Below are 20,681 nucleotides of genomic sequence, written 5' to 3'. Positions count from 1 at the left end.
TCCCCGGTTGAGAGCGCAACCTGAGTTGCCGCTTCTGGCCAATCCCGTCCAACCACAAGCTTTCCCGGTCGGGGAATCTGACTTTCGTCTTATGTCGACCGGTATTCAATCTCTTTGGGCGTTCGAGAAGGCGCCTGTCTTTCTATGTGATCCACGACAAGTGTCTGATGTTCGGTGCCGCTGTCCGCTGCGACCAGCCCGCTGGGTCCAGACAAGCTTTTGTGATGCTGCAAAGCTGCGTTTGAGACACAGGCTGGACGAACTTGCCTCGGCTTTCGATGAAGAGTTGCCAGTTTGAGGGGGATGGTTGCGAACCGAGGGAAGGGAGCAGGAGAAATCTGAAGGTTTGCGGTCTTGGTCATCATGACAGCAATTGTGTCTCGCCTTTCATCCGGTCGGCCCCCAAAATCTGGTTTCTCCTATTTCAACAGCAACGGCATCCGGGTTCCGGAGTCCTCACATTCGCCGTTTCTCGTATCTTTAAATCTGACCGCACACCCGCCTGCTTTCTGTCGAGTGTGCACGCGCCCGGCCTTTCCCCAAGTCTGACAGCATAAGCGGTTTGCGATTGATTTGCGCCGCCCAGAGAAAGATAAATAAAGAAGACGAGACGATTTTCGAGAGCGACAAGCCCAACGCCGAACAGACCAGGCTGCAACAGGACAAGCCTGGTTGTCAATCTCACTTCGGGGGTAGAAAGAGAGAGAGAGAGATCCACGCCTGTTGATAATCACGTCTATTGGAGCTAGACCACCGAACGACAGGCAGCCAGACAGCCCTCTTCGGCGATCGAAAGCAGGACGAACCTCACTCACAACGAGGCACCAACGTTCGGAGCTCCGGCCGGTGAAGCGTCGACGCACCGGACATTGACGCGACCTGAATCCATCGCCCCGCAATTTTAGAGCGACCTGGGCGCCTGTCCCTGCGCAAAAAAAAAAAAAAAAAAAAGACGCCTTTTGGCTTTTTTTTCTGCTGCTCACTTGTTGAGGAAGAGTGTCGATCTGCTTATCCGTACTATCGTCCTCCGTGTGTTGCGTCTTATCCCAGACGTTGAACGAGCGCAGACGGCTTCCGAGCCGGGCACTTTCTTTCCCTTCCTTTCCCCCTTTTTCTACACACCTATTACCCTCGTGCATAACCTCGCTCACTCTTTTCTCTCTTCTCCCTCCCTCTCTTCCTCTCTTCCTCTCTTCCTCACTCAGTCTCAGAGACAAAAAGATACCCCGAACGAGAACATCCTCTCGGTCCCGAGTTGACAACCGCGCTTCTTCTGCCCACGAACCCCAGCAGAACCAACAACTTACACCGACGCACCCCAACCACTCTCCTCGCGCCCCCCTCCCCCTCTCTGCCCCCCGGGGACCCCATCAACAAACACCTCACACACAAACAAACCCGGTCTCGCGCTCCCCAACAATGCCAAGCGCAACGACCCCGCCCGGCTCCGGCCCGGACACCACCCTCCACCTCCCGCGCATCCTCTGCCTCCACGGCGGCGGCGTCAACGCCGCCGTCTTCAAGGTGCAGTGCCGCGCCCTCATCGCCCGCCTGCGCCCGCACTTCCGCCTCGTCTTCGCCGAGGGCCCCTTCATCTGCGCCCCGCACCACGACATCGTCTCCGTGTACGGCGACTACGGGCCCTTCCGCCGCTGGCTGCGCTGGCTGCCCGAGCACCAGCCCGTCGTCGACGCCGAGACCGCCTCCGCCGAGATCCACTTCCAGCTGCGCATGGCCATGGACGACGACGACGCGCTCGGCGCCACCGGCGAGTGGGTCGGCCTGCTGGGCTTCTCGCAGGGCGCCAAGATCAGCGCGAGCCTGATGTACACGCAGCAGATGCTGCGCCAGAAGTACGGCCGCCGCATCGCGAGCGCGGGCGGCAGCGCGGACTGGAAGTTTGGCGTGCTGCTCGCGGGCCGCGCGCCGCTGATCGTGCTGGACGACAGGATAGACGCGCCGCAGGGCGTGGGGGACGCGGCGGAGGCGAGCGTGGTGTTTGACGACTGGCCGAACGGGAGCGGGACGGACCATGTGTTGAGGCTGCCGACGATTCATGTGCATGGGCTGAAGGACCCTGGGCTGGAGCAGCACAGGCGGCTGCTGAAGGAGTACTGCGAGCCCGGGTCGACGAGGCTGGTGGAGTGGGAGGGGAATCACCGGGTGGTCATCAAGACTGTGGATGTTGATGCGGTGGCGAGGCAGGTTCTCGAGCTGGGCGCGGAGTTGGGGCTTGTGAGGGACATTGAGGCATGATTGGTAACTGCATAGCGTTTGGTTCTTTGGGCATTTTCATTGCTTTTTTGGGCTGTATTTACTTTGTTGCGTCTGATGGATATACATAGACCGGAAATACCACGTCTTCGCTTTGTTGTTCTTCATGTCGTGTACACTCCCGTTGGGACATCGTGATACCCTCTCTTGCCGACCACATGCGTCAGCTCGCTCCTCCAGTCATCGCCGCGCGCAAGCCTCTCGACGACCTTGTCAAACGTCCACTCGGGCCTCCACCCGAGCTCGCGCACCGCCCTGGCCGAGTCGTACACGCGGTCGACGCGGTCCGGGAACCTCCATCCGAGCTTCTCAAACACGGCGCCCGCCGCGGGGACGCACTCTCTATACACGCTCTCCGCGTCCCCACCACCACCGGCATTCAGCCGCGCGAGGGTGTCTGCATCGTTGGCGAACGGCGGCGGCGCCGAGACGATGTACTTCGCGAACCCGATCTGCGCGGCGCGGCGCACGGCGCAGACGACGGCAGACACAGTATCGGCGATGTCTAGGCGGCGGTGTGCGAGCTCGCAGACCTTGAGGTTCGCGTCGGCGGGGAACTCGGCGCGGCGGGCGGGGTCGTCGTCCTGCTCGGGGAAGAAGCGCGACGTGCGCAGGACGAGGCAGGGCAGGGATGTGTGCAGGTGGTGCAGGCGGACGAGGTCCTCGGCGGCGGTCTTGGTGGCGCCGTAGATGTTTTTGGGGACGGGCGGGGTGGGTTCGGTGATCCAGGCGGCGGGGGAGCCGGGGGCCGGGGCGAGGGCGGAGCCGTAGGTTGAGGTTGTGGAGATGAAGATGAAGGATTCGAGGGACGGGAGGGCGGCGGAGGAGGTTTCGAGGAGGGCGAGGGTGCCGGTGATGTTTGTGTCGATGAAGGCTTGTTTTGGGTGCGAGGCGACGTGGGGTTTGTGCAGGGTTGCGGCGTGGATGATGTGTTTGATGGAGGAGTGGGAGGTGAAGAGGGCGGTGAGGGCGGCGCGGTCTGTGATTGAGAGGGTGTGGGTTGTGGTTGAGGAGGGGAGGATGTCGATGCCGAGGGGGGTGTGGCCGTGGGAGGGGAGGGAGAGCATGAGGGCCGCGCCGAGGTGGCCTGAGGAGCCGGTCACGAGGATGTCGTACTCTGGAGAAGACATCGTGGTGATTTGATGACTGGCTGTAGAAGCTGATGTGTTAAGGAGTTGGTTTGAAGAAGTTGACTTGAAGTAGTTGAGGTTTGGTGATGGTTAGTCATGGTGTTGAGACGTGACTCATTGGTCTGCCGCGCCAAGGGGAGAGTGCCATCCATAGGGCGCGAGTAGCCGCAGACAGCTTGTACCCCATTCGTCTTTGAATTCATTAGCGTCGAAGTGAAAAGCAGCGTTTCTTGACATTCTCAAGTATATCCCAACTAATCGTTCAGTTCCACAATAACTACCTTATCTACGAATTGCTTGTTCCTACAAATACAACTAACACAGCTGCATAAGCTACTGTGCTGGCAAGAACGTCTTTAGACTCATTGAGAAAGTAAGCCATCAGTATTCCAAACCCTGTAACAAAAGCCGTTGTCGAGATAAGTGAGGTGTAGAGCCCGCCATTCAGCACCATGATCCACATTGGGCCAACGAGGAAGGCGCCTCCGGTAGCTGCAATCACGATGCGCTCTTTGAACCCGCGGTACCATGTCTTTGCGACATTGCTCCCACGTGTGCCAGTAATCGGCTCGTTGGATTGATCAGAGCTGACGTCCCAAGTTTTAAGTGAGTCAACATAGTCGTTAATATCGTTGGCGAGGACACTATCGATGTTGCAGTTGAGAACGTAGTTGTCCACGCCATATTCTCCTGTGGCAAGAAACGGATCTCGGCTGGACTTTGGGCGGTTTTCCACGTAGTCATAGTCCTTGAGAGCTTTGACTGTGATGAACGAAATAAGTCAGTATGCCCTAGAAAGTAAGAAATAAAAGGCGTGTATTGTGGAATAAATGTATAAGTAAACCAAAAGAGAAGATGTTCATACTGTACTCCTTGATCGTCTGCTCCCAGCCCGGTGACTCGTGACCTTCAAGGCGCATTTTGACAACATGTCTTACCAGCTGACATTGCTGATACGAAACCGCATTCCGTCCTCAGAGAACGAATATGCGGATAACTAGGGCGTCGGTTCCGCTTTCTTGCCGCACCGTATCTCCCGAATTTTCGTGCTCATTTCATTGAGCGCCGAGCCAATGACATTCGCCTCCGGCTGGTCCAACCTTGTGATAAGATTTGGGAGGTGGTGATTTACGGCCCAATCGCCAGGATTATCGCGATCGAGATGCAACAAGCGTTGAATTTGTCTGGGAAGTGGCGTTTGGTCGTTCTCGGTTATTCTAGCAGGTTCACTATGAATACTGTCTCTTGACTCCGACATCGAGACGTGGTGTGGATGTTGAAGACTGTCGCGACCTCGTTCTCGGCTATCGATCGAGAGCCGCAATTGCCGGGGAGACCTACAAGCAGCATGTTCTCCACCAGCGCCATTGGAATGACCATCCTGGCGAATTCCAGAGTTGCCTGCCTGGCGAAAGGGGCCGCGCCAGGTGTCGCTGGAGTAACTGCGTGCACGGGAAGAGAAACTGGCGGCCCTGTCACCATCATCTACAAGGTGGCATATCAGCGATGATAATTCTATTCAACATAGATGACTTGCTTACCAGTCTTATTTATGACGGCTGAAGAGCCGTCTTTCTCAACGTCGTTATCTGAAGACATGAGAAAGGGTGCGAAGACGAGGGCTAGGAATTTCACAGTGGTCAACTTAGGAGACCGTTCTGGGAATTAAATGTTGTTTTATGATGGCTCTAGGCTCTTTTTAACATCCTTGGTCCTCATATCAATGTGATTTTATGGCGGCTTCGTAAATGCAGTGAAGTGGAGGAAAATGTGATCTATTTGCGGATAACGTGCATTAGCAGGGTCGCGACGCTTGTTAGTCCAAGCGAAGAAAAAGAAAGTAAATCAATAGATTGATGCGGCCTAAAAGTCATGTGGCTGCCCATTTCAAATAGCAGTCGGACCAGAGCTGTTTGATTTAAAATCTCTATCAAGTCTCATGGTGTGTCTGCAATGTTTTGTAAATCATCACCTTTCGTCCACAAAGCCAGTGGATTCCCACATCACGCGGACAATCTTCACACAAGTATTCGACTCATTCTCCCACCTATCACCGTTTGGTTAACCGCCTTCCCGAAATGACCAAAACCAAACGAAGCACCAACGCCTCGTTGATCATCCAATCGATCTGGACACAGGCGGTGGTTGGGAAAACATGCTGATCATTAGAAAGATAAAGCGGGAAAAACTGGCGTTCATTGGACTGTGCCGTGATACAGGAAAAGCAATTTTAAGCTGCATCAATTTGGGCCATCGTGTAGCGGAATGCAATTGCACCGTTCCGTTGCCAAATATCGTGCCTGCTCTCAAAACGGGGTTACGATAAGGTTCATACCGCTCTCATTGTTTCGCGGGAAAATGTGACATCGCTCGATTGACACTTGCCATCCGGGTCACCGCGTACCCAAGCGTACAAGCTGCGTCTGGGCTCTAGCCCCGAGAGCACGCAAAGTCACATAGGCCGTGGTCCTTGGCCACGCTGAGCGCAGAGACTGATGGGTTCCCTGCTGTAGTCGGCTGATGGAGTCCCCATTTATCGTTGCATGTGCACGTAAGACAAGGGCAGAAGCCATAGTCGCAGGCGTATGAGCAAAGCCCACCCAAGGCCCCATCACCTTTTCCGGCTGTGCACGCTGGGGGAAGTAAGTCGGAGACCTTTGGTACAATCGTCGGGTGCTGGGTTGGAGAGCAGTACTCTGATTGGCAGTAGCCGTGGTTACAAGCCCAAGAGCACAAGCCAAAGTAGTTCTCGCTCCTTCCCTCGGCAAGAAATTCGCCCGCCTCTAATGCCTTGGGCTTGCTGACTGCCTGGCATAGGCAGGATGACACTGGGCAATAGACGCATTTGCAATTGAACTCGCAAAGCTCTTTGAACCCCTTAGCGCCGGTTGCCTCAGTAAACTTCTGGAAGAGTTGGGGTGGTCGAGACCGAAGAGCTCAAGGAAGCGCTGCCGACCCAGGAATTCCAGTTTGTGAGGCCGCCCTCGCAGTTGTTGTGGATTGAAGAGCCATCGATCTGGTCAAGGTCACCCCTCCCCTCTGAATTCGAATTGAAACTGTGCCAGTGCTGGTGAAGGGGCTAAACAGGCCTATAAGCTAACAGATTCACGTAAGTTTATATCAAAGAACATCAGAGGCTCCGAATAGGTCATATCCGTGAAGAAACAATACATGGTTCATCGCTCCGAGCCGAGGCTTTCGCGTGCATGGCAATGTCGGAATCCGGCACTTTCGTCCTCGATATTTCAACGCTGATGTATATGATGGCCAAAGCATCCGGTAATTCTCTATACATTGCTAGCCGGCTCCTCCAGGACCTGCTATATGACGATTCAGACGCGAAAATAACACGCGTGACCGGAAATCTCGGCAGGCTAGAGATTAAACTCCTTGTCTCGCCTCATCAGCCAAAGGTTAAGTCACTCGCTGAGGACTCCTGGCAGCTTATCAGCCACAATTGCTTTGATTGCGAGCCGGAGGACGCTTTCCGGTAGACAACACTGCATCTCAGGCTTACGAATGGAAGATGCGGATCGATGTCGGGAATCGCGGGCTCAGGGATGCCGAAATCTACTTTCTAGAAGCCCCTGTGGCCCTCTACGATCCTGGGGAAATGGGTGGCAGACTCAGATATTCCTGCAGCCGTGTCAAGCTGCAGACTCCGGAAGTTCCGCACTTATCAGGCTGCCTGCATAAGCAACTTAAGCCAATTTCACTGACGTTCTGGAGAGATGGAAACGGCTAAAATTGTGTCTGTCGCCAACTAGGAGGAGCTTCTCGACTCGTTCGTGGAACCCAAGGGTGCACGATAGTTAGTTGTAAGTTCCTGTTCAGTTGTGCGTTATTACCAGGATCCAGCTATAACCGAAGCTCTGGAAGCCCCAGACGCCGTTAGCAACAAAAAGGACAAGCGTGATATGTCTAAGCACCGGTAGCTTTGAAATCATTAGCATACATAACACAGGTTGAGGTTGCACCTTGAATTGACACGTCATCACTAAAGCTTTCTCTCGCAACTTCCGGCTGACGTGACACCGGCCTAACACCGATACCTCATGTTAAAGCTGAGGTGAACGACCCAGATCCATCGGACTTTCAACGCCGCTCCTCGTTCATGATCAAACTAGAAACGAATTTTCACTGCCAAAGAAACACAACAACAACCCAAATCCCATAATTGTATAAGAGGGTGTGACTCTACTATCCGCTCTAGGGCACCTTCTCTGAGGCGTCGCTCATTGTAGGCGTTCGATAAAGGCAGAAGGGGACGGTCGCCTGAGCTTTTGGCGGCCTTAGAGCGTTGATGTTTCTTGCAGCGACCGCATCTCGAGCCACAATGGTTGAAGAGATCAGACTCAAGAGGTACGGAAGAGTAATCCGCATCGGAAATGGATGGTCGCATTTTCGACATCGTCGCAATGGCGTTTGCCGATGTGTCTAAGCGCTCCATACAGACTGAAGGTAAAAACACGGTCCTTTCCCCCTCAACCTTTCGATTGCGCGGGATTCAATGATACAGGTAAGGACAAGAGTTGAATGGAAGTGTACCTCCGATCAATGTTTCCGGCCTAGGGCAATCAATATTGGAGGCACTCGAATGTTCTCAAGTAACTGGAGCAATAAGCTTATCTCAATCATGCGGGGAACTGCTCAGGGAGACGGCGATCCCGAGCTTGACACCTGCAGCCGCTCCAATTAGACTGCACCCTCGGAAGTTGAAGTGTATCGAACGGCATATATATTTTCCCTTGTTGCAGAAGTCAACCCCACGGGGTCAGCCGGCACATACCAGTTCAAAGAAGCTGAAGGTACATACTGAAGCGGGATTCCGCCAATGGAAAAGTCGCATGACAAGAGAGCCAATGCAAGTGTGCGTTCACATCATAGACGATTGATACAGATCTAATATTATCTTAGCAATGTCAAGCCTCAGCGGTTTGATCCTTTGGAAGTAATTATTATAAAGTCACGTAGAATGTCGCTAGTATTTGCCACCTTGACCAGCTCCTCATAGTGAAGACAACTCTTGAAGATTCCCCTATATCAGACACGACATGAAGGGCAAGTCCACCTTTTTCAGCCTTCTGGCATTGGTTCATTTTGTCGTTGGTGCTGCCGTGGGTTCCCACGACGGTACACGCCTGGAGAGACGCGCCGAGGGTACCGCTGTCGTCAACCTTGCCCAGACCTCGGGTACTCCTCAGCACCTAGCTTCAGGCTTCATCTACGGTCTTCCCGACAACGCAGATGGCTCTGCCAGCACTGCTATCCCGCAGGAGCTCGCCGTGGGCACTGGATATATCTATAACCGTGCCGGCGGAGCTCAACTTCCTTCTCCCAGTCTAGGCTACGCTTCTGGCCAGCTCACGGTATGTTTGATGTCAACCCCTGACGCCGGATCCATCATCTGACAAGCTTCTCTAGGGCCGCCTGCAATCTTTCTCTTCGAATTACAAGACTGCAAGGAGTCACGGTGCCGGCTTTCAGCTGCTCGTCCACGACCTCTGGGGTGCCGACAGCGTCCAGGGCACCATTCCTTGGCCTGGCGACAATGGCAATTGGGCGTTTTTCGACACGTTCCTGACCCAGGTGATTGCTTACATCAAGAACAACAATCTTCAAAGTGGTCTTGAGCTTGATCTGTGGAACGAGCCCGATGCCCCTCAATTCTGGGGTGCTTCGTACGACCAGTATCTGCAGACGTGGACACGCATGTATCAGCGCTTCAAGTGAGTTCCAAGACACCAAAGCCATCTAACTCGGGCCCACATAGTGAAAGCAAGCTACAGTCACTAACCAAGATTAGGTCTGAACTTCCCAACGTCCCTATCTTAGGTCCATCCATCTCACAACCACCAACCACAGGCAACACCCGATGGACTGCTTGGCTTGACCATGTCAAATCGACCAACACCGTGCCAGACAAGTACACCTATCACATCCTCACCGCTACCGGCTCCGCCTACATTCCCCGCAATGCACAGGACGCCCTGAAGAGCATGACCTCAGCGCGCGGCATGGCCATGAAGCCTGTCAGTGTCAATGAGTATGGTGCCATCGACGGCGGCGACCAGACCAATTCGGCCAGTGGTGGGTGTATAACTACTACACCCATTCCATGACGGGCAACCGTGTTGCGACTACGTCTTCGGGAGACCGCCTCTTCGAGGTCTACGCCACGCGCGGCAGCAGTGCCAATTCGGTCAAGATCCTGACCGGCCTCAAGTCATCCGCTGGAGACCGGGTCTATGATGTGCGTGTCACTGGTCTCAGCACCGTGGGCATTTCTGGGACCGTGAAGATCCGGACACTCCGTTTTAACCACGTCGACTGGTGGCTCGAAGGACCCGCGCCTACTGATCTTGGTACTGTTACGCACACCGTCACAAACAATGAAGTTACCTTCTTTGTCGATCCGGACAATCAGTACACCGCTTATGCTTTCGAATTTGTCAGTTAGAGGGTCTACAAAGCTTTGGCAGAGAGTATATATTGTCAGAGTATCAAATCCATATATATATATATGTGTGTGTGTGTGTGTGTGTGTGTGTGTGTGTGTCGATGATAAATGGTCTAAGTGAGCCTGCGTAATGTGGCTTCCCAAAGCACAACATAGGTGATCGAAAACCATGACTGAGGACAGCTTATACCATACCAACGAGAAGCCGGCAATAGTGGCAGGGTTTATCCTGAACTAGATCGTTAATTATGGTACTCAAAATCTGGTAAAGAAGAGATTTCCGGATGCCTGGTGTAATTTTTCCATGTCGCCTGTTCCCTGAACATTGGAGGTTGATAATTCAAGCTTTCCATAAGACCTTAGTAGACCTTGGCATGAACCTGTAAGACATCTCACAATGAGATAAGCTCAGAATTAGGCCCCGGTGAGCCCCACCAACAACCTACTTCACTTGCATGGGCAAGGTCAGTCTAAAAGCGATCTGAGATCCCTGTCCACGTCGCTGACCACCATTGCAGGGGCAGATGAGGAATCCTTGGGGCTGATGAGTTGTCGTCTTGTCTCTTACCCAATCATGACATCAATACATATCACTATCTTCTTGTAATTACTTTGTTTATCATCTACGACCACGTAAAGTAGTTCTACACACATATACTTGAGTTCAGTTTGTTTGGAAGCAGAAACACATCACCTGCTGGAAAGAGTTAAGTGCCCGTATGCTAAGATCAGCTCTGGGTGTGTAATATAAAATGGGCAGCTGCCGTACTTGTCTCCAAATGATTTGCTTCTACAAGGAACTCTGGGCCCAGCCTCACAATTAATCCCTCCAGCCATTGATCTAACATCGTCTCAGCCACCGCAAGACACTTCTCGCTAGGCGGCCTGGACGGATCTTGCCAGCCAGCGGCTGCTTCCGCCAAAAGGTTTTCCAGAGACCGGAACGTGAAATAAAAGTCTGACTCAACATTACCCGGGCGATTGTTTTTCAGCACCCGATGAAACCATCTTCTATCGCCGGCTTCACTGACTAACACCCCAAACAAAAGCGTCGTCGTGCTTATTGCATGAGCATTATATTTGAAAGAAATTCGGACCAGAGCTCCATGAGCTTCGGTAGCGTTGGAGCTTTCTGAGGACGACCGAGAGGCTTCAAATGGAGGTCCCGCAATCTTAAACTTCCTCATCCTAATAAATCCGGCTCTTGACCTCCTATGTCTCGGAATAGCATCAATACTCTCAACTGAGAAACCCTCAGATGAAGGGCTTGAGTCTGGGAAAACTGGAATGAGAAGAAGGATCGCATACTCGCCAAGACTATTTTTTGTGTCAGGATACGCAAGACGAGATTCTTGCTCACTGCTGTCGAATCCCCTCGAAGGGACAAAGATGTCGAGATGAGTCGCTTTTACACCATCTGTCTTAAGCGACAAACGGTTCTTCCAGCACAGCGCAATAGGCCGCGGGCAGTCTCGCACAACCTTGTAAGTGTCCAACGTCTGTGTCTTTTCCAAAGGAATCCCGACGAGATGCCCATCCGTTGTACCTGCCGAGAGCACGGCGATGTGCTCAAATGGGCGAAGCCAAATGTCCGAGCGGGGCAGCTCAGCAAGTCGGATGATTGGAAGCTGGATGGAGAGGCCAAAGTTGGTCATCGAGTACGGCACCGGCCGACTGGATTCGTCCCTTGCAGGATGGTACTCCCGCGTGTTCCTAAAGTTACGTGGCGACGGCGCCAGCACGCTCGTCCATGACGGTGGATCATCCTCGTTCCAAGACCAGCAGAAGAGCGACTCATCCGTGGAGATTCTGAGTATCTCTTCCTGCAGCCGTGTGAAGGCCCTCGAGCCCTCGCCGTACAGCAGCGGCATGTTGATGTCGAAGATTCCGAGCATGCAGTACGCCATATCTTCCACGCGGGAAGTCTGGCGACATGATAGCCAAGACATCCTCTCCGCGACGCTGGCGCCGGAGATCGGCGCTATCCGCTTCCGCTTGTAAACCAAGTATGCAGTGCTGATACCGGTGACTTTGGAGATGGTTTCCACTAACGACTTCCGCGTGCCGACTTGTCTCCACTCTCGGGAGAAGAAAAAGACTTGGCGGGGGGCTAGAAGCTCCTGCAGCGTCCAGCCGCGCGTAAACCACTGACTCTGGGATACTCTAGACAGAAGGGCCTCCTTGGAAGCGGCCTCATTGTAGTCTTCGGCCTCGGAGACGTCAGAGAGGTAGGCGTAGCAAATCTCGGCGTCCCTGTACCACGCGAACATGGAGTTGATGGCCTCAGCTAGCTCAGCCGAGCTATCTTTGTTGATGCAGTTGGTGTCGATCCAGAGGTACCCTATGTCTTGGCTGATTGCATGTCTCCGGGCGAGCTCAATCTTTTGGAACCCTGTCCTCTCGCGGGCGACGGCCATGGTCTTCCAGTCTTGGAAGGAGACCTCGTCTGAGCCCCACGTATGGGAGAGGATCGCGTAGCGGGGTACATCGTCGCCGAAGAATTCTTCCAGCGCGAGGGTATCTACGTTGATGAGGCGCATGGCGTGGAGACCTCGGGAAACAAGTGCGGTCGACAGATACAGAACGCCGTCTTCGTACCTTGGCTTCGATTGGCCAATGATTTGCAACACTGTCTCGAGCGGCGTGGAAGACTTTAGTCACACATGTCAGCCCCCGCTGATCCACGTTGTTGTTGCCATAAAGATCCAGTCTGTTGCGACAGCTGGCACCGGCTGCCAATAACACGAGTTAAAGACGTTGAGCCGTAACTGGACATCAATATTCACAGGTGGTGGCAATGGTGGTGATGAAGTTATTTCATCGCTGGTAAGACCCTATTTCCGACCGAATACTGGTGAAGTGCAGGGTGCGAGGGTTCTTGTCTCATGATATGGGGGACACGGCCTACCTGGTACTTCATTTGCCTTATTCGGGAGATGACCGAACGTTGCACCACGTTCTCTACAGACATGTCATGATAGACCTTGACTCAGTTTTGGAACTGTTGAACGCTCGGCGACGCTTTAGAACCATTGATTGTTAGACATTCCATATTGCCAGGCTCCCTGTGGGCGCTGCAAGATAAACTACCTCGCCCGCAGTTTCCCAGGTTACTAGTAAATATCGTCGACGACAATTCTGCCTGACTGTTCTTTTGGACCCGGACCTCAAGTCGACGGCGACCACAATGTCCAGCAACAAGAATAGCGGCGAGGTTGTTGTGCAGGAACAACATCAGCACCTGTCTAAGTGGCGCGTCAGCTCGTGAGTCCATGCAGCATGCTCAGAAACTTCGTGCCAAAGCTGACCAGGATCAACGGCAGGCCAATTTTCCAGACCGCCCTGGTTGGAATCGTTCTTTTCCTCAATCCCGGAACCTATCTCGCTATCACAGGGCTCGGCGCCGGCGGAAAACAGCCCGAGCTGATTGGGATTGTCAACGATGCTAATGTCGTTCTTTATACCCTTTTTGGTGCATCTGCAGTTGTTGGTGGCGGCGTGATCAACAAGATCGGGCCTCGATATTCCCTGATGCTGGGGGTTACTGGCTATCCAGTGTACTGCGGCTCTCTCTGGTTTGTGTGACATATTTTGAATCCATTTGCAATTCCGACTGATATGTGGCCAGGTGGATAGACAAAGGCGAAGGGGAATGGTTCGTGTTATTCGGTGGTGCTTGGTTAGGCCTTTCGGCTGGTATTTTATGGGCCGTTCAAGGTAATAAGCCGACTGCTCTGGGCTCGTTCAATCTGAGGTGTGCTAGGACATGAAATGCATTCACCTCAGGGGCACGATGTCACATCGGTACGCATGGCTGACCTCAATCAGGGTACATCTGCACGTGCTACCCGATTGAGTCTGAAAAGGGCTTCTACATCGCGACGACGTGGATTTTGAATGCTCTGGGTTCTGTCGTTGGATCAGGTAGAAGATTCTCTTCTCTGTTATGGCGCACGCTAATGGGTTGTTATAGCCGTTGTCCTTGGAATCAACATCAGCAACACCTCCTCATCGGGGGTACCGCCAGCGGTATATCTCACCTTCATCTGTCTCGAGTGCGCTGGGATATTCGTGGCAGCTCTTCTGATAGATCCAAGCAAGATCAGACGCAACGACGGGCGACCAATAGCCTCTTTTGATGCAGAATCCTGGTCCCGGGAACTGAAGAGCTTGTTTCTAACCTTGAAAGAACCGAGGATGACCCTCATCACGTTAGCAATCTACAGCTGCGAGATGTACCTGTCGCTATCGGGGTCGTTCAACTCCTTCTACTTTAATTCGAGAACAAGATCATTGGCAAACGTGAGATCATGCACTCACTCACGCCTGCCGCAAGAGAAAACGCTGACAAGTGAAAACAGTTTTGCTATTGGACTATCCAGGTGGTCGGCTCAGCCGCCATCGCATGGACATGCGACGGAAACATCTTTGGCCGCCGTCGGCGTCGCGCCTTCATCTCCGCCGCCTTCGTTGCTGTCATCATGGGCGGCACCTGGATCGCTCTTCTGGCCTTTCTTGCCTCCAACGACTTTGACCGTGCCGGTCCGGTCATCGGCATCGACTGGACCGATGGCCGACGTTTCGCTGGCCCCTTTGTACTTTACATTTTTCTCGGCGCTTCATACCCGATCTTCCAAAACTTCTTGATCTGGGTGTACAGCACCTTCTCAAACGAGCCGCGGACGCTCGGCCGGTACAGCGGGTACTTTAAGGGTGTTCAAGCGTTCGGCACGGCCACGGCTTTTGGGATCGATTCAAGATATGTCTCGTTTCTCCATCAAGCCATCGTGTACGCGGGTTTGATGCTTGGGGGGCTAGGGCTGGCGTCAGTTAGTGTGTATACATATACGAGCGATACGACGTATGGCCAGGAGGAAGGGGTCGTCGTTCCAGAGGCGTTTGATGGACGCTACTAAGCTGAGCTGTTCTATCGACTGCTAGGGAACTACAGAACTTCATATCATCGGGGGGTTCTTATTTCCCCCGTCTTGGATAAAGTCAAATTCCATTAAAAAGCTTTTAGGCACTCCATCATTTAGTATGACAATGAAATAGTTATACGCTATCTGCGTATTCCTCTAACCATTTAAAAAACCCAACTTGAGTAGCAAGCTTCATTATTAGATGAGTTTAAATATAATCAGTATCCTCTATTAATTCAAAGTCTTGCAGTGGACTAGGTGTAGCCTATGGATGGGTTAAGACAAAGGACATCCATATGAACTCAAACCACGTTACATCATGCAATACAGACAACGTTTTCAGTAAATTTCCCCCTTTCCTCTCCGTGATATGTGTTCCACCCGGCGGCAACTAGAAGCCTGTCCTGGTCTTGGGAGTGGAGCGTGCCGATGCAGATGGGATGGTTGATGGAGTTGGGGCGGCTGCCGTCTGGCCAGACGTCTTCGCCGCTGGAGGGGTCATGTTAGGTGATGAAGGAACCGCGAAGAACGGTTGAGGGGGCCTTACGGTGCGCAACAGTAGGCTTTCGTGAAGCTCGAGAAGGCGGTCATTCCGTGGGCGTGCCATCCTTCTGGGCACACGACAGGCCTCCAAACACGGTTCGAAGGACTGCATGAGCTGTACGATGCTTGGGTGTAGTCTAGATAGATTGCCTCGACGTCGCCTCCATCAGTATCTCCATCGGCATGGAATCTGGTCCATTGGCGACGCGTTTGGCATTGGGGCGGGACCACGAAGGGGGTTGTGGAGAGAAGACGTGTCGCGGTTGTAGTCGGTGTATCCCTTTTCAGGGAGCAGAGTCGACTGGGATGCTAAAGAGACAGATGTTGATGGCGTCCGCAAGCGTCAAGAGATGCTGTCAACTGAAAAGTGGTCGTGAAGCAGTCGGAGTTCAGACTTGACGTGTGAAGTTGGGTTGTTGCTTCTCGCAAGCACTTGTTGATAACTGGTACTTGGCAAAAGCTTGAAAAGGGGTAAAGGAACGTCAACCACTGGCATGTTGTTGGAAGTTGACATGGCGTGGACATGGTCCAACGGATAACATCCCAGCGAAAGGAAAGTGCTAATATGCTACGCCTGACTTGGCATGCATGAGGCTGCTCGCCTTTGGCGGAAGTGAATGCGGCACGGTAGGGAGTCTGCGCAAACGAGCATATTAGCCGGACAGCCGGCATCGATCTGCCATCCATGGATGCCTAGGACCTCGCTTAAGTCACAAAAGAGCATAACTTGTTACAACTCAGGCGGTGGCAACTGATATATTCGAACTACATGTTGGAAACGCCTGGGTCCAAGAGAAAGGAAGGTTTACGCTGGCCAAAGGTTTGAATGGTCATTTTATTTAATGTTAACGGCCGGAAACTAGTTTTTCTACAAGAGTCAACACTCAATCAAAATCATCACCGTACATGAGGTCGTCGTCGAAGTCGTCATCGTCATCTTCATCATCTTCATCGTCGTAATCGGAATTGCCACCTGCCGGAGGCCAAGCCGTATGGAATGCAGATTGCATGGCAGCATATACACCCGAGATTTGATCCATCTCGCGAGCCAGAATCCCGCAGATGTAGCACGCCTTGGCGGACCCTGGGCCTTTGCAGCCTTTGATAGGGCACTGGCGGTCGGCGTCAGTGTAGCGCGTCAGCATGGGGGACGAGTCGTCGTTGAGCTGCCACGGCTCGCGGTCTGCGCCCCGGACCCCAAAGTTCCAGACCATGTAGCCCATGGGACTCATCCCGACTACAAATTCGTCGTCGACGGCGATTTCTTCGATCCCCAGACCGTCATAGAATACCTTCTCGTGCAGCGGGCCCAGGACCAATGTCGAAGACTCGTCGGCCACACATACCGCGCTGTAGCCCCAGACCTTCCCGGCCCATTCGGTGAACTGGTAGATCCTGGGTCCGTCCTCATGCGGCCGCCATTTCTGCAGGTAATATGTCTGCCCGTTCCACCTGCGGCCGCCGCTCGTCTCCGGGCTGCCATCGGGACTGCCCCACACGGGCCGTCGCATGCCGAGCTCGTACTCCTCGACGGTTTCCGAAAATGTCTCCGTGAGCGTGTCGAAGTTGTACCGGAAGACAGGAAGGTCGGGAGTGGCCATTTCATTGAGGATAGCCTGGACTAGGCCGTAGAGCCCATGTGAGGTGATTGGCTCGCCGTACCGAACGTATACAAAGGCAGAATCGGGGCTTGACACGCATACTGGTAGATGGAACGAATGCCGGAACGACTTGGTGTACTTCAAATCCACAAACTTATAGACGGTAATGGCGAGTTCAAGCTCGCTGTCCACGAAACCTTCTAGAAACGCTATCGTGCCATCGATCGTTAGCAGCGAGATTGGGTCGGCAGGATACGCCAAGAAGAGCGCAGCAAGACGGTCGGGAGTGGAACTTACGATCTTCCTCTCCATGTGCAAAGTAGTAGATCACATTGCTTTCGGTCGGGTGAAAAACGAAACCTTCTGGGCGGTCAAGGTCCAAGTCTTCATAATCCTCAGCATCTCTCGTAAAAGGAGGGAGTTGCAGCTTCGCGAGCCCGGTGCCCCAGCGGAACACGTGCGGAACGGCGTAGATTGGGTTGATGATGGAGAACTCAAGCACTGCAGCTTCTGCATGGGCAGTGATTCTCTTGACGCGATTTGGGAGGGTGACGCGTCGGAACTCCTTTTTATCCATGTGGTAGACGATCCTTTTTTCCCGATTAGCTTCCGAATAGGTCACGGAGGGTGGATGCCGCAACTTACATGGTGCGGTCGGTGGCGCGGTCTACGAAGATGATGATATTCTCAGTCATGGTCCAGATTACAAAATCTCTCTCGCCCTTTTCCACCAGATCCGGTAGCGTGACGAGGGATCTGGTTGTATTGCGTAGATCGTCGATGAATATGGCATAGGGGTCAACATGCCAGGCCAGGCGGCCACTGGAGTACGCGAAGTGCCTTTCAGTGTGCTCCGATGGACGAGAGCCTCTTTCAATTGCACCCTCAACGTACGCGACGGTCTTTTCGTCCATCTCGAATGTTTTGGTCTGCAGAATGTCGTAGAGCATCTCGCTCACGGCAACCGTGGAGATGAACTTTCCATCGATGCGGGGTATTGTCTTGCCTGCGGCGGTGACGAAGGTCTCCCACGGTGAATCGCTGGCGTGCGGGTGCGACGACGGCAGAGAAAGCAGCGCGGACAGTTCCGGGAAGTGAGTAGTCACCAGGTGCTTGGCAACAGAGGGCTCAGTCCAGACGGTGCGCCATCCCTTGGAGACGGCGGCGCAGGCCAGGGCATCCTTCGTGGTGAGATACTCAGCAACCATGGAGACGAGCTCGCTGGGAAGATCAGACATGGAGCTCATTTGAGGTGTTCTTGCGTTGACCATGGTCCTGAGAGCGACGAGCTCCCATGGCGATAAGTTGTCGACGAGGTGCTCGAGGTTGGCGCGGCGGTACAAGATTTCGGAAGCCTGGTCGTCGGCTTTGAGGTGTGAGAACTGCTCAGAGAGCAAGTTCACGGGATCGTTCTTGGTCATCTTGCGCGGACAAGTCTTTGCTTAGAATGTCATCGAATTGATGGAGATCTGAAGAGGGAGGGGCACCCGCATTTCGGTGGAAAGAAGGATGTCGTCCGTCGTGGCGTTGCATTCCGAGCTGAGAAAGTGGGTCGTTGGAGTGGGATGACCTCACCGGGACTCACCTTGGTCTTGACCTGATGCTATCAGGTGAAGCTTCGGTGAGGGGGTCTTGGGAAGCTCGGACACAAAGCGTAGCCCGCAATTATTTGCTGGCCACACACCTGCCGCCAGGTGTCCGCAGCCACGCTTCTTCCCATATTAGACATCTGCATGCGTCACTCGTTACAACCTCACTCATACGGTCTCTGTATTTGAAGACAGCTGCTTTTATATTATGCGTATCAAATGCTTGCCGTCACGGTACTCTTCACAAGCAAGCAAGTCCTCGTCCTCCTGGGCCGCAAGAAATCGAGGATCCATCTCGTTGACGTCTTTCCATGAGTACTTCGACACTTTCATGGTGCCAATGCGACGATAGATCCCTTTTTGGGAATTATGCACCTCTAAGAGTAGCATCCAAAGCGTCCAAGGTGAGGTACTCTTGAACGTAGGAAGATAATATCGTGTCGTAGCAGTGTCTTGGCTGTCGAATGCGGTTGTCGTGGGTGAGTCCAGATAAACCTCGATCGGGGACATGGTTTCGACGAGTTCGCCGCCGATATATATCTTCCACTTGTATACCTTCATCCATTTGTCCTCAGAAAAGGGCCCCGTCCGCAGCAATTCAACTCGTCTGAGCTGCCCCCAAAGTCGCAAATAGCCGCTCTTGAGCAGGCCTGTTGTGTCGCCCGTGACGTATTCGAGGTGGACGTCATGCACATTGCATAATGCGTCCGTCGAATCCAAGTCTATGTACCGATGACGAACGACACGCGAAGTACCTTTTTTGGGACCTGCCCAAGACCACGAAGGCGCTATGTAGCTAGAACGAGCAGCGTCTTCTTCCCTCTTCGCGGACGATGTGAACGTCTCTGGCGCCTCTCTCTCTCTCACTGTTCTCCACATCAAGTCTTGCTCCAGGGTGCTCCGCCACAGACCGGCAACATACTCGTCGCCAGTGAATGCCCTGATTCTTTTCGCAATGGCAGACATGGCCAGGAGCCTGTCTTGGGGGAATGTCAGGGCGCACGTTGAGTACTTGTCGACAAAATTCCACCAGCTCAAGCGGTACCCGGCTGTATCAGGCTCCATTAGATGGAAAGTAACGACATTGCTATAGGCTTCGTGATTGTCGAAACTCTCAAACCCCTCTGTGGTTTGTCTGCTGCAGCACTCCCATGCAATCTGCCACTCCCCAAAGTATAGCACGCGAGGAGACAGGGTTCGTTCTTGAAAGACCCAGCCTCTGCTATTGATGGCCGAATCATTTAGGTGTTGCATGAATCCTTGAAATGCAGAGACTTTGTATTCCCCTACAGAACCGTCGTAAGTTCCCTGGACGATTTGTGGGGTGAATGCTTTGGTGTTGCGAGTAGCAAAGAGCGAATGGTTTGCGTCGGGAGCGTCGACGGCGGCGATGTTGCAGTACGAGTTGGAATAGACCTGGTCCATGAGCGTCGACTCGACCAGCCAATCCGCCTTCTCATCTCCTCTCTGGATGATGCACAGCGAGTCAATCCACAAGTACCTGACACCCAGTCGTCTGGTGGTGGATATGGCATCTCGGTAGAGCTGGGGAAGCTGCTCTGTGGGTATCTCTCGTCGGAATGCGTCAATATTGTCGGTAGTGAGAACAAGACAATCTGCAGAGCCCCAGCAATGGCTGAGGGTCATGAACGGCTCTCGAATAGTTTGTTCAGCGGATATAACCAAGCGCACCAGTGCTGCTGGGTCGTCAGGATGCCCACAGTCCAGGAGCCGAGTTGGGAAGCGCGCTGCATCTTTTTGTAGCGGGGGGTTGCACTTCTTGTGCTCGTTGAAGCATCGATCTATCCATTGTTTCGCGATTGAGAAGGTGCTTTCAGAATCTGTACGGCGGGAGAGCTCTTTGGGCTGGAATGCCGCTGGTGGAGTTGTCAGATACCTAGGCTTGATGCAACATTTAGACATTACCGTCGGGAAGACATCTCACGGTTCTTTCGGGATAAAAAGAAAACAGCCTCGTCCTCCCAAGAGCGATTTCTCACCTTGAAATTTGGGCATACACCAATACGTTCAGCCAAGAAACCGCCATAAGGCCAGTCGCCATGGAACAAAAGGCTTGTTGTATCAAACTCACAGTCCCACTCGATATCAGCATCGTCGGATGGTTTTCTCAGCTTGGACGAGTGCAAAGCCCAAAATGTGGT

General features: G+C 53.2%; 6 protein-coding genes across 6 annotated transcripts; 2 read left to right on the top strand and 4 right to left on the bottom strand.

The window, feature by feature from the left end:
* Positions 1-1,419: 1,419 nt before the first annotated feature.
* Positions 1,420-2,256, top strand: COL26b_013799 (uncharacterized protein; the record flags this gene model as incomplete). Its single annotated transcript, XM_053186388.1, has 1 exon — positions 1,420-2,256. The coding sequence occupies one exon, from the start codon at positions 1,420-1,422 to the stop codon at positions 2,254-2,256; it is 837 nt and encodes a 278-aa protein (XP_053029666.1).
* A 122-nt stretch (positions 2,257-2,378) lies between these two features.
* Positions 2,379-3,404, bottom strand: COL26b_013798 (uncharacterized protein; the record flags this gene model as incomplete). Its single annotated transcript, XM_053186387.1, has 1 exon — positions 2,379-3,404. One exon carries the CDS (start codon positions 3,402-3,404, stop codon positions 2,379-2,381), a length of 1,026 nt encoding a protein of 341 aa, XP_053029665.1.
* A 254-nt stretch (positions 3,405-3,658) lies between these two features.
* COL26b_013797 (uncharacterized protein) lies at positions 3,659-4,324 on the bottom strand (the record flags this gene model as incomplete). Its single annotated transcript, XM_053186386.1, has 3 exons — positions 3,659-3,707; positions 3,800-4,166; positions 4,270-4,324. The coding sequence occupies 3 exons, from the start codon at positions 4,322-4,324 to the stop codon at positions 3,659-3,661; spliced, it is 471 nt and encodes a 156-aa protein (XP_053029664.1).
* Positions 4,325-8,458: 4,134 nt separating this feature from the next.
* Positions 8,459-9,864, top strand: COL26b_013796 (uncharacterized protein; the record flags this gene model as incomplete). The annotated part of the gene is made up of 4 exons (XM_053186385.1): positions 8,459-8,773; positions 8,829-9,133; positions 9,211-9,436; positions 9,493-9,864. The coding sequence occupies 4 exons, from the start codon at positions 8,459-8,461 to the stop codon at positions 9,862-9,864; spliced, it is 1,218 nt and encodes a 405-aa protein (XP_053029663.1).
* Positions 9,865-11,118: 1,254 nt separating this feature from the next.
* Positions 11,119-12,404, bottom strand: COL26b_013795 (uncharacterized protein; the record flags this gene model as incomplete). The annotated part of the gene is made up of 2 exons (XM_053186384.1): positions 11,119-11,137; positions 11,173-12,404. 2 exons carry the CDS (start codon positions 12,402-12,404, stop codon positions 11,119-11,121), a joined length of 1,251 nt encoding a protein of 416 aa, XP_053029662.1.
* Positions 12,405-16,213: 3,809 nt separating this feature from the next.
* On the bottom strand, positions 16,214-18,351 carry COL26b_013794 (uncharacterized protein; the record flags this gene model as incomplete). Its single annotated transcript, XM_053186383.1, has 3 exons — positions 16,214-17,130; positions 17,228-17,520; positions 17,576-18,351. The coding sequence occupies 3 exons, from the start codon at positions 18,349-18,351 to the stop codon at positions 16,214-16,216; spliced, it is 1,986 nt and encodes a 661-aa protein (XP_053029661.1).
* Positions 18,352-20,681: the final 2,330 nt, after the last annotated feature.

This window comes from Colletotrichum chrysophilum (assembly GCF_026319265.1).
Source record: "Colletotrichum chrysophilum strain AFK26 chromosome Unknown scaffold_257, whole genome shotgun sequence".
Taxonomy (NCBI): domain Eukaryota; kingdom Fungi; phylum Ascomycota; class Sordariomycetes; order Glomerellales; family Glomerellaceae; genus Colletotrichum; species Colletotrichum chrysophilum.
The sequence above is the reverse complement of the archived record's forward strand: the minus strand, read 5'-3'. Positions and strand labels throughout refer to the sequence as shown.